The sequence below is a fragment of the Chaetomium globosum genome, genomic scaffold, assembly GCF_000143365.1.
Source record: "Chaetomium globosum CBS 148.51 scaffold_5 genomic scaffold, whole genome shotgun sequence".
In the NCBI taxonomy this organism is placed as follows: Eukaryota; Fungi; Ascomycota; class Sordariomycetes; order Sordariales; family Chaetomiaceae; genus Chaetomium; species Chaetomium globosum.
In genome coordinates, this window is record NT_165980.1 from 257,095 (window position 1) to 269,516 (window position 12,422).

The following is a 12,422-nucleotide window of genomic DNA, read 5'->3' on the forward strand; positions in this document are numbered from 1 at the left end:
AACCATCAAGCACCCTCTCGATGTCAGCACTGGTAGGTACCTAGCTCCGAGCTACTACTACCCCAGGGCAGTGAGCACGCATATATATCTGGCTGTCGCTTTCCTTGCTATCTTTGCTGCCCGCCCGTATTTTTGTTCGCCGCACACGTCCACTTCATATCCGTGCCTCAGGGCTCCAACCATTCGACGTCAAGCACAACTCAAGCAACTTTTCACTTATATATCTCTCGGGGTAATAGATCGAGAGCGGTTTGCTGCCATTTCCGGGCCTAGAGGGGGTGCGCAAGATTCACGAACGGACCTGGTGCGGGGGTTCGTTCCTTTGAGAGTTGTGCCCAGTCAGCTCGGAAGTCTCCGCAAGCTGCCCACGATGGACGGCAGTGAGGATGGGCTAGGGGAGGATCATTACCCATGGCCAACACCGGAAGCATCACGTGGTGTCAGCACCAGCAGCCCCAAACCGCCTCACGGCCCCTCAACAACGGGTCCGAGCTCGGTGACGGTTACGGCATGGACAAGACGCAGCCGCTCGCCGCGCACATCTTCAAGAGGGTCTTCCACAAAACGTCACAGTGGCAGCTCAGATGGGATTGGGGGTCAAGCATCGAAAGGAAAGGCAATGGCGCCCATGGCCGGGAGCAGCGGTCACGTTGGCTATGGTTTGGAGGGCACGGAGATAGCCGAAGGCGGAGGCGACGGAACGCTGGGCCTGCAGTTTGGTGACGAGCAGTTTCGTCCCCTGCCAAGCGCGGACTCCGCCGTCCCCAGGCACTTTTCCTTCTCACGCCCTCCCCTGCCGCCCCCCTTGACCCCCCCGACGCTCCACGACGGCGCCTTCTTCCCCTTCGAGGACCGCCGCCCGAGCTATGCCGTCTCGGTGCCCCCAGCGCTCGACACGAGCTTTATCCATCAACCGAACCCAGAGTATGGAGCCTCCTCCAGCTCAGCAGACGTGCTCGGCTCGAGTCCTCCCACCGCAACCACCTTTCCCCGTCGGAGATCCTACATCAGGAACGTTCCCATCGACATACACGATACCAGCCGCCAAAGGCGTCTGGTCCTCTTCCGCGGAGACGATGACCTCCGGGAAGCACAGCGAACACATTCTCCCCATCGAGCTACCCGCCAACATCGCCCCTCCTCCCACCACCGCCGCCGGGCCAATACGAGCTGCCACCGTCGGCACCACCGGCATACGAGTTTGTGGGCGGACCCGGCGGGCCGGGCGTTTTCCTATCCCAACAAGAGATTGATTTGCAAGGTGAAATCATATCGGTGATGGATGACGCCGGCCACGGGTGGAAACGACATACCAGGGTATACGGCGGGGGGGTATGCCTGGCCTGTGTTGCGGCTGCGGGGAGGGACGGTGAACAAGGCGGTTTCTATGGGGATACAGTGCCACTTGAGGATCGGCGGCGGTAACGTGCAGCGACATTGCTGCCCCGTTTGGGAGAATCCACCGGTGGAAATGGAAGCCTCTCGGTATTGAGCAGCCGCTGTTGAATATGATGGTTTTCTCATGGTGCGAGATCACACCGGTACTCGAATTGGCGCAACAACGGAAAACCTTCGCTTATAATTCAGTCGACCGGCCGGCGGGACGAGGTCGGATTTGAGTTGCAGGCGGTGGGTCTCATGCACGCCGCAGTTCGTTCTGCTCGCATCCTCGCGTCGGCTACTGCATGATCCAGTGCCATTCTGCATCTCCGATAGGCAGGGCCCTACCGACCCTACTCGCATCGGTCAAGTGGGGTTGTGGCTCTCTTCCAATGTCCGTTTGGCCGTTTAAGAGACCTGTTGGTTCTTGTGGTGGGCCACAGGTGGTTGCACCCGGTTATTGCATTGCAATGTTGGGGCGGCCGTCCACGGTACTGCCGACTGGGAGGTCCGTTGCTGGGCATACTACCGACGGGCGCGCGAGCTGGGATTCGAGGCTCTCTTTGGGTAAGTGCCCGGTGAGTCCAATGGCCGAGAAGACAGCCTGGAGAGAGAGGGTTTGCGGCGGTGGTTTTTAGTTTTGGTTACGATTATCATGACTTCCTTTTTTTTTCTATTTCAATACTCTATCATGCCATCCACAAGACGCTTCTGTTTTCAAACTTCTATACCTAATCCTGTCTATTCGATTTACATTGGTATGCATTGGTGGCGCACCCTCAAATACTTCATGTACATACGGATACTGTACAGTTAGACACAGTTTTACAAAATCATGGCTTTCATCACAAACGTTCACTTATAAACCACCTATGAACTACCGCCACGCCAATGCAAATTTGGCTCAAGTCTATCACACCATGGGTAAGTAACACGCGGGGGCAATGTGACGAACCTACTTCCGGACCCTGTCCTGTTAGGGTTCAGCTTCGGTCGAAGGTAGTCTCTCAAGGGTGCTTAGGTTCGGTGCAGCCAAAGGGTGCACAACAAAGGCTTGTCTCAACAGGAGGCTCTCGAGCTTGTAGCGAACTGTAGTTGTGATTGCTAACTTGAGAACTCCCAGAGCTCTCCAGAACGAGTGACTATATACCTATCTAAGTCCTGTGTGCTCAGTGTGCTCAGTTGTACCCTCCAACTGAGCTCACTGAGCCTCTCATGTGGGTTCCCTGATTGGTTTGTTTAGCGATTGGCCTGTGGTTCCGCCCGTTGGCACATCCGTGACAGGCAACTGCGGCGAGGTTTCACATGATGCCAAAGCAGCCAAACGGACTGGAACCTGCCTAGTAATCACCATATACTTGACTGCCCATAGCCTTGATAAAACCGACCATACCCAGGCACAAATTGATACAGACTTCACCGCAGTTTAGGTGGGTTACACGTGCTCAACACCACTCAGACCGCACACTTGTAAGCCAACCATTTCTGTGTAGATGGCACCTCGTCGTTTTTCCTCGCTGCTGCACGGTAGCGGCGAAGGCAGCCTCCACTGACCCAGGTGCGTACAGCAATCTAGTGGATAAATGGGGGCTCTTCAGCTGCCAGATATCACTGCTAACCCCCCCCCCCTCCAACAAATCGAACCTCCCTGCCCCGTCAGGGTCACAATTCTCACGAGCCTAAATCCCCGAACGATATCGGACTCGAAGCCGAGCACCTGTATCACCTGTCCCCCCACCGCGGCATCGATATCGCCTCCCGCGTCCGCCAACAATTTCTCCAATGCATACGCCCCAGCGCGGCACAGCCCTATCCCCCGGGGGTGGGGGGAAGGGGGGGAAGGCAAGGCTGACGGCGATCATTGCGACTCTCCGGCCCCAGCCGAAAAAGACAGCCGAATGCCGCTGCCGCTGCCCCAGAAAAAAACCGTGACCTGAGCAAACCCCCCGAACCGTGCCGGGCGGAACCCTGGGTAAAATCTCCGCGGGGGGGGGGGGGGGGGGGGGGGGGGAAAAAACGAAAAAAACGGGAGGCCCAAATTTCCCCCTTCCTGGGCGCGCGGCGCGGGGTTTTGCTTCCTGGTGATTTACCCTCACTATAATACCAGATAGTCCCTTTTGTGAGGATGCCGCGTTGTGTGTTTTTCCCCCCTGAGTTGGTGAGGAGACGGGGATGGTGCTCATGCGGCCATTATGGGGTGCGGGTGCTGTGATCGGTTGCTGCTGCCTTTGATGCGTGTTGGTTGTATGTACACTAATCGTTTGGCATGGATGGGGCTGGTTGGGAGAAGCAGTGTTGACAGGGGCGAGCCGCTGGGGGGCAATCACTCTTGGGGGTTAGCTCCGAGGGACGTCGGTGTGAGCAACATGGCAAGAATACTCTTTCTGGGCCTGGGTTCGATCTATTACTCAGCTGGCGTTGCTGCTGCCGCTGAGAGGGGAGTCACTGCCAGATCAGGGATCAACTCAATGAAAGGGGAATTTCAACGTGCCTCCGCTTCATCCGTGAGCTGACAGAGAAACATCTAAGTCCACGACGCGGCCGCGTGGTACCTACACTACGCGCCGACGGAAAGTCGCTCAAGTCCGTTCCTCCTCAAAAGTACCCGTGAGAGTTGGTTCCATTTACCCCGGATTATCGATGACATGCGTGAAGCGGCGGTCCGGCAGGATCGGGCGGAGATGAGATGAGGCGGATTGCTGACATCAACTCCGAAATTGGTGGCTCCCGGTCCCTTATCCGCTGATCATATAAGGAGACCTGCTTGGAGGTGTCAAATCCAAGTGTACAAACGCTTCCGGGGGCCGCAATGCCCGTTGAACCTCAGTAGTCACCTACTTTTTCTACTATTCCAGGGCCTATCGCTTTTGAACGTTGAATGGAAGCTTGGGGTAGGGCCAGGATGGAAGGAGACCTCGGCGACGTGGCGTTAGAGAGAGAGCCTGTCATCACTGGAAACGCAGGGGTACATCAAACCCGACACGCTGACAATTTCTCTCCATTGGGCTAGAAGAGAAGTGTGCGGAGTTACGTTTGCCGATGACTTTCTCTACTGTTGGCAACCTTAAGTTAAGTTGCCCGAAACCTATTCGCTGGGAAGAAGTCCATCTTAAGGTTGTCAAATCGGTTAAAGCTTGATCCAAAACCTTATATGCCCAGGACACGGTATAAAAAGGTAGGAAGGCTCGAAAATACGCGCACGATTTTCCCGTCCTTGTTTCCCTAAGTTGGCTTTAGGTCTGTAACCTGAATGGATGAAAATGATCATTGGCGACACCAATTCAGTGTGTAAGAAGGAGGAGGATATGTTTAGGCCATCTTACGAGTTTGGTCACGTCTGGAAGCTTCTAGGCACTAACTAACACTCTCTATAGGGGTTGTTCATGATAACCACTTTCGACGGCACAAGGCCAATAGCGGCATTCGATTGCGTCACGGCACAATGCTAGAGAAGCTTCAACTCTCTGTGGGCGTGGATACCACTACAAACCGGTGAGCGCATAGTGGAGTTGTGTGTGTTGACTGGATAATCACCGCTTTTACTATACACAGTGGCGCTGGGATTCCTTGCTACGGTTTCCTTGCTCTCGGTTGAAGAGCCATGGAACAGTCTTCGCAACGGTGGGCCCAGCGAAAAGGGGTTCAACTCAAGTCGGCGTCGTGCTAGCATAAACCTTGAATAGAAATAATTCTTTTGAACCGCATGATGATTAGCCCTTAATTTCATCTCCGAGTGATTCTAGAAACATTTCTTTCTTTCCATCCGTTCGGTTGAATGGGGTTTCACAGCCACGTTCATGACTCAAGCTTGTGTGAGCCCCTTGGATTCGCAAACCTAGTTCCTGTCGACGGAGCTCTACTTTCAAAATCTTACAGACAAACCCCAGGCAAACACGCGGCATTCAATGGTGCAGGCAGTGTCTTCCCAAATTGTTTCAGTGCAATATGCCCTCGAGTATTCATGTAAACCTACCTAGACAGATGTAGCGAGGCCTCAAACCATCCAAACATGAACTCTGGTGGCAAAACGGAGTCGTGCAGCATGAACGCCTGGGCGTGTCCGATTTCTTCGCGGGCACTGTGTGGGTGCTGCACCATACTCGGAGCTGTTGGCGCCAGGTCAACAGCTCAACAAGGCGAGGCGTTTGGGGACCCCAGAATTGTTGGCATTGACGTGCGAGTCTCTGTCTCTAACAACTGCCCTGTAACTTTGGTGATTGTAACAGACACTACAATGCCGCTAGGGCCCTGGCATGAAATGAGATGCTGTCATAATCAAGAGCTGCAGAGTATTCCTGAACGGGCTTGCTCTGCCACATGGATGTTGGCTCCAACGACTCGATCGTCCGAACATCTGCCCCAGCGCGGTGATTGCCGAAACAAGACAGTCCCCCACAGCTGAAAAGCGCGGCGCAGCAGCCGTAACCAGCTGCCTATGGTATGAAACTGGGTCAGACTCCATGAACCCAAGACATTAGCGCGTTAGTTATCTCACACGTTGACCGTTTGTGGGTGCTTGTTGTCCCTTGAAGTGCGGAATCGCGGTGTCATGCCACGACATGACCAGTGCAACGGCGACATTCCCATCCTGTCGGTAAGATTGCGCAGAAGGTCTTGAGGAAGGAACCAACAGTTGAAGATCGGCGCTGGGGTTGAGCGGTTAAGCGCTCTTGCGTGCAGCTTGGCTTGCCGGCGCGCCATCACCAAGACGGTTGCAGCGGGGCTGGGGCTGGGAAAGTGATTCATGCGCGCGGACATGCAGGGTCTGCAGGTGGTGTTTCATCGAGGCGCTGCCTGGGGAGATCGCAGGCCAGCTGCGGGGTTGCCATCGGCTGTCTCTTGCGGCGCGGAGAGGGGAGAGCAAGCCGAGAGCACTGGCCGCGATTCTTAAGACTGGGGTGCCTTGGGAGAAGTGTTGGCCCAACTTGATTGCCTGTCCGACTGTCTTTCCGGGTCGCGTGAGATGGCTCACAGAACAACAGCCCAATGTCTTTGAGATGGTGGGAGCAAGATGGCCAATCGATCAAACGAGCGAGGATGCAGCCACACTGCAACCCTGTGCGACGCTCAGGGGGTTGCAGCCAGGTCCAGATCTGTGACCCCCTTCTGTGGCCGTCTGTGGCACCCTTTCAGTTCTTCTCGAGAGCTGGCTGCTTTGGGGCCTGCCGCGATTGCCTTTTGACAATGGCCTTTCGTTGGCGTTTCAAGAATCTCCCCAGTTTGTAAGGTCGCCCGATCAGGTCTTCTGGAATCGGAGTTTCGTTGCTGCCAAGACGGCCATCTCGCCGTTTGGCCCAGGACCCATGCCCATGTCGCCAGGGCTGCCCGGGCGACCAGGAGGCCAGGAACAGGAAGCCATCCCGACCCCGATTGCAAATCTTCTGTGGAGTCGTCCCTGCCACGAGTTCCAGGAAGCCCCCTTCCGCGCGCATGGATCGCAATCTGGAAGATTTCCAACCATCAATGCTGGTGCAATAGTGGCAAGACATTAAGCTCCTCACGTGGTGTTCCTGGCCGAAACGGGAAGCGCGGCAAGGAAGATGGAGCAATGGAGCATACTTGTGCTGTGCAGAATGTTCGGATAAAGCGCTGGCAGGGCACAGGGAGCGAGGCGCTTCCCGACATGCCATCGGACGAACAGGGGTGAAGAAGAATGGAGCTCGAAGCCGGCCTTACGGGCCAACAAAGGCGTCGGAATGACAGCGGCCGATTCTGATACAGATCAGCCTCCCACAGATAAAGGATGGTTAGGTAAAAATAAAAAAAAAGGCGTGGCTCGTGAGAAAATGGGAAAATAGATGGGTGAGTCCAGAATTGATCAAAGACGATGGAAAGTGGGCGCTCGGCGATCTCGACTCTTCCCGATCACGTAACGGAAGAAAACCAGGAAGCTGCCGCCAGATTTGCCCCGAATTGCTGGAGCGCATGGGCTTCCAGCTTTCTTGCTGGCGACGGCGAGTCCCCATTGGACTGTTTCGGGGCAGGCGAGCAAAGCACCTTGCTCCATCCGGGTTAGCGGCGGGTTGCGCTGGCCTTCGTTTCGTAACCCGAGACACAGGGAGAAATAACACCACGGGTGCCGTTACTAACAAGCCCATATTGGTACTCTTATGACAAACTGTTAGCTAAAAGCTGGTGACTGTTTTCAGAGACGGTACCTTGGCAAACCTCGAGGCGACCCCGCTTATGTCATTGTCCAATTCGCGATGCATTCTGGCCCTCTGATTGGACGCTCGCCCATCGCTCCTCTTGCCCCAGCGTGGCAGCCATGGCGCACACGCCATCTCGCCCTCTCCGTCTGCAGGCGTGCAGGCCCAGCAGTGCTCCATTCAATCACGGTGGCCCGCTATCCGCTCGGCCCTTGCCTGCGACAGGTTCCCCTGCCGCGGGACCCCAGCTCGCCGACCACTCACGTTGCGAGGTCGCTCCTTTGCCCCACCTGCTCTCGCCCAGTCTCCATCGATTCCAGCCTTCATCTCTCGTTTCCGACGAAGCCCTTCCTCCTCCTCCTCCTGCTCCCTCCTCTCCTCTTCGCATCACCAGCACACCACCCTTCCTTTTCGTGCTTTCCCTCTTCCTCCCTTCGTGGTGCGTCCCTGCGTCGTCGCCGTCGTTGCTCGTCATAATTCTTTGGCTTGACAACCAAAATTTCCCAATCATCGCCGCATTCACTCGACCCACTGCACAAATCGCGATACAAAAAAAAAGATTAAAAAAGGAGGCATCTGGAAAGGCTCACCACAAAATCATTTTAATCCTTGTATTCTATTTGCGCACATATCATCCATTTCGTTGCCATTGCCACAAGCTCCGGGCCGATCGCTTTTCGTCTCTATTCGACACGCGGCAAAGGTTAATTTTCAGACGACGAACGAGTCAAACAACTCGAACCCATTTTGTCATTCGACCGAGAAAGAACCAATACACACTGTTACGGAGCTCGCACAAACAGACCACAAATTCCAGGCATTTGTGCCTTTCACGGTCGCGAGGGGATTGCCCGGTCCACCCCAGCTGTTTCTTTGACGGTTCGATTCGACATTTGCAGCACAAAGCACCACACTCGGCTCCGCTTCCTGTTTGATTCTCGACCCCCGTCTGCATTCTCGCCACAGCCGAAGCATCGCCAGGAAGTCGCGTCTTTTAACAAAGGCCTGCCTCGGTCATCGAAGACAAGGCGCCGACAAGCAACACTGGCCTGCTCTTTCCTTCCGCAATCGTTTTGCCCACTTTGACGCTCATTCAGCACCCACAGCCTCTCGGCAACATCGTTAATACCATCCTCGCATTTTCAGGTGATCGGTTTTTTTCACCAACACCCATTATTCGATTTGATTGTCCGAGACAAGGCATTCTCTCATCATCGTTTCTTCGGGGCCTCTGCGAGAGACCAAATAGACTCAGTTGCCACAAGTTGAGCGTTCGATCACGTCTTCTTTGCCGCGGCCATTTGCATCAATACTTTCTAATATTCACAACAACGAATTCGCGTCTTCCGACGATCCTCGACTTCGTCTGTGCCAACAACCTTTTTTCGCGTCACGTCTGAGCCTTGATCACGTCGCAATGGACGCTGGAAGTCTCGCTCAGATGTCTCACGCGCATCTCAACCAGGCCCACGGCCTGACCATGGGCTCTGGTCTGGCATCCCGGCGTGGAGGCCAGAATATCAAGCCGCTTTCCTTTGACACCCTCAAATCACCCGCCGAGCGCGGCGACGGTGTGCCAACACCGCGTACTAGCCGGTCTCACCTGCTAGCCGGTCTTCGCACTGCGCCCAAGTCGGCCACCGCCGCCAGCTTCCCGAACCTTCCTTCGCCGACGACTGCCATGCCCCAGGGCCGGAACCGCAACTCGATGGCCGCCGGAATGTTTGACTCGGCCAGTCTGTATGGGCCCAAGACATCGATGCCTCGATTCGCGAGCCAACAGCAAACCCAGCAATCCCAACAAGCCCAGCAGCACGCTCAACAGCAGGCCCAGCAGCAGGCTCAGCAGCAAGCCCATCAACAAGCTCAGCAGCAGGCCCAGCAGCAGGCTCAGCAGGCGTATAACCAGCAGATGGCTGCGTTCAATCAGCAGTACACCGCCGAGCAGGTGTTGGCTCCCCCGCAGCTACAATTGGATGACACGCGCGAGCACATTGACCCTACCCTCCATGCCCAGCTCCTGTACACCAACGCGTACTTGTCCGATCAGCAGCAGCGTCTCCAGCAGCAGCTCAAGGCTCTGCAGGCGGCTGCCCAGCAATTCCAGGGACTGAGCATCAACGGTCAACCCCAGATGATGCAGCAGGGCTACCAGAACGTGTACCAGCAGCAGCTGCAGAACGTTCAAGCCATGATGGCGCCTGCCACGCCGCAGGCCGGTGTCTACACCGTCTATGATCCTGTTACCGGGGCCCCCTCTCTGTATCTGGACCAGAACCAAGCTCAGGCCCACCAGAACCAGCTGAATGCCCAGCTCCACGCGCAGCTCAATGCCCAACTTGCGAACCAGGCTCAGCTGGCGAACGCATACGCCAATATGCAGCAGCCCGCCGTTGGCACCCCGCGCCTCCAGGTTTCCCCGCCGCCGTCGGCCCCCAATGCATCGGGCTTCCGGATTCCGTCACCGCCGCGCCGCTATGACTCCCCGGCTGAGACCCACGCCCCTCTGCCGCCCCCGAGCGCCAACGCCTTCCGTCGGGGTCATAAGAAGGCCCCCTCGGTTTCCAACAAGGCTCACCTGTCGATCGCGACCAACGAGGACCCCCTCAAGTCGGCGGGGCCCAAGACAGCTTCGTTCCCGCTCACACCTTTGACCGCTGGCTACGGGCCCGGCCAAGGTCGGGCTGGCGAGCACCCCGTCCGGCAGCCACGGAACCCCCCGTCGATGGACGAGCTCAAGTCCAAGCCGACCTCCAAGCACGAAGGTAGCAAGAACTTTGTCACGCGTACCCGGCGGTCGGCCATCCACAACCTCGTGAGGGCTGGACTTGAACGTCGCAAGGAAGCGCGGAGCTCTGGCAGCATCAGCCCCATTTCTGAGAGCACCGAGGAGCTCATCGAGACGCCCATGACGGACAACGACAGCGACTCCGGCCGTAGCGGGTCGGGCAGTCTGATCGACCGGGACGAGTGCAGCCTACCCAGCTCGAGAACTAGCACTGGCAGCTGGGGTGCCATCGGCTCCGACCGGCCGAGCTCGCGGCAGAAGACGCATCGGTCCAGCGTGGACAGCGTCCCCTCCGATTCTGAGAATGCGCCGGGCAGCTTCGCCAGCCTGCTTAAGAACAGCAACCGGACCGTCAAGGTCGGCGGCGAGGTCCAGCGCAAGGCCCGGCTTGTCCTGGGCAGCACCGAGAAGCGGAAGCTCGCTGTCTAGTCAACAATGGGGTTTGGGGGATGGTGAGCCGGACAGCCGGACCTTACGCTAATTCACGATTATGCCCATGTTTCTTATATTTTTGTTTCCTTCTCGTCCGCCCTTAGCCTTATCTCGAAGTTGGGTTGCAGCGCTTCCCAGGTTCGGGGCTATTCCTTCGGCACGGACACGGCCTTACGAAGTCTTTTTTCTTGCTACTCCCCTTCTCGAGACGACCGGGATCTGTGACGTTCGACAATCGGTTTACGTTTAAGGCACCCTGCTTCTTTTCTCCTTTGCGGTAGGACGGTGTTATTCTTGGTTGCATTTTTGGGGAGCAGTGCCTTGGTCTTTTCGACTTCGATTCTCGACGGCATCGAAACCCTGCCGACTTTTCTCTCTTCCACTGCGCTGGCATTGTGCAGGTCCGATCTTGCTCGGGCCCGGCCAGCTCCTTCGATTCCATTCTTACAGTCCTTGACCGGCACTCAACAGCAACCAAACCTTGCCACGTTCTCTCGGCGGTGCTTTTTTTTTTCATGGCTCGGGAACAGGCAGCCCGTAGCCGAACCGACCGTGGCGGTTTGGAGCATGGGGATATCGGCCATATGAGCGGATGGATGGGTTAGCTGGGATATCGGAGGTTTCTTTTGGAGGAGAGCAATCAATGCACGCATGCACGCACGGTCCGAGGTTATCGTTGCACGTCCGCCGGGGGACAGACCTGGGTGTTGATGGCGTGGTTCCTTGGCGTGCCAGTATGGGGGGTCTTTGAGGGGACGGCAACAAGGTTTGCGTTGGAGACGGGTTTTGACTCCCCTCATCCGATGGGCGCCTGGTTTGCGGTATGGGAGAGGGGCGGGCTCGAAATGCCGGACAACGGCTTGTAGCTAGCTACCCTCCTTAGTCTTCCATTCATTGTGCAGTATTGCCTGGTTTGATAGCACTTGTACGTTGTTGATGTGTGATGGTGTCTACTGATCCGTGACATGTGACAATGTGGCCTACCCGTTCCATGAGCGAGCTTCGTCTTGACTTTGTACCAATCCTGACGTCTGACTTGGCATAACGTTAAGTTGAAGCACACCTTGGGTGCGCGAGTGTTGGCGAACCAGACTGAGTTGGCTAAGTTGGGCCTATTATCGTTGTTTTGTTTATGTTGTCACTTGGGGTGTCAACTCTGTTCTAAAGCGGTATGATATCCTGCCTGTCCTTGATGATCACCGCACAAGACTGACTGCAAGAATACACTACTTCCGTACCACCTTCCGCTACAACCCCCACCCAAATTCCCATCATCACCCCCCTCGGTAGGTAGTAGGTACCTAATCAATCACCCATTCACACCCCCCTGCCACACCACCCCATCCATATTCCACCACGAAAACTGAAAACACACCCCCCTCCCCGCCAACCGCCCCCTCACCTCCTCCACGTCCTCCTCCCGCCACTCCTCCGGCCACATCACATCCTCGTCCGCCACCGACACCCGAAACAGCCCCAGACTCGCCGGCCCGTACCCCGCCACCACCTCCCCCGCCTCCACCAGCCCGAACCCGCCCTCCCCGACGTTGTACCCTCCCCAGGCGTATTGCAGCGTTTTCAGGCGCGGACAGCTGGTTAGGATGTCGCGGAGGGAGGGGAGGTCCAGCGCGCTGTAGCGCAGGTCGAGGTGGGTGAGTGAAGGGGGTGGGCCG

The 12,422-nt window shown here is 56.5% G+C and overlaps 4 protein-coding genes across 4 annotated transcripts in view; 3 read left to right on the forward strand and 1 right to left on the reverse strand.

Annotated features, from left to right (window-relative positions):
• Positions 1 to 370: 370 nt before the first annotated feature.
• Positions 371 to 1,279, forward strand: CHGG_06904 (uncharacterized protein; the record flags this gene model as incomplete). The annotated part of the gene is made up of 1 exon (XM_001224559.1): positions 371 to 1,279. The coding sequence occupies one exon, from the start codon at positions 371 to 373 to the stop codon at positions 1,277 to 1,279; it is 909 nt and encodes a 302-aa protein (XP_001224560.1).
• Positions 1,280 to 4,640: 3,361 nt separating this feature from the next.
• CHGG_06905 (uncharacterized protein) lies at positions 4,641 to 4,975 on the forward strand (the record flags this gene model as incomplete). The annotated part of the gene is made up of 3 exons (XM_001224560.1): positions 4,641 to 4,668; positions 4,755 to 4,872; positions 4,933 to 4,975. 3 exons carry the CDS (start codon positions 4,641 to 4,643, stop codon positions 4,973 to 4,975), a joined length of 189 nt encoding a protein of 62 aa, XP_001224561.1.
• A 3,971-nt stretch (positions 4,976 to 8,946) lies between these two features.
• CHGG_06906 (uncharacterized protein) lies at positions 8,947 to 10,746 on the forward strand (the record flags this gene model as incomplete). The annotated part of the gene is made up of 1 exon (XM_001224561.1): positions 8,947 to 10,746. The coding sequence occupies one exon, from the start codon at positions 8,947 to 8,949 to the stop codon at positions 10,744 to 10,746; it is 1,800 nt and encodes a 599-aa protein (XP_001224562.1).
• A 799-nt stretch (positions 10,747 to 11,545) lies between these two features.
• Positions 11,546 to 12,422, reverse strand: part of CHGG_06907 (uncharacterized protein) — a gene marked incomplete at both ends in the record, with an annotated part of 1,577 nt that continues 700 nt past the window's right edge. The window contains 3 exons of the mRNA XM_001224562.1: positions 11,546 to 11,657; positions 11,734 to 11,861; positions 12,125 to 12,380. Of these exons, the coding sequence (XP_001224563.1) occupies positions 11,546 to 11,657; positions 11,734 to 11,861; positions 12,125 to 12,380 (496 nt within the window). The remainder of the gene's footprint in view (positions 11,658 to 11,733; positions 11,862 to 12,124; positions 12,381 to 12,422) is intronic.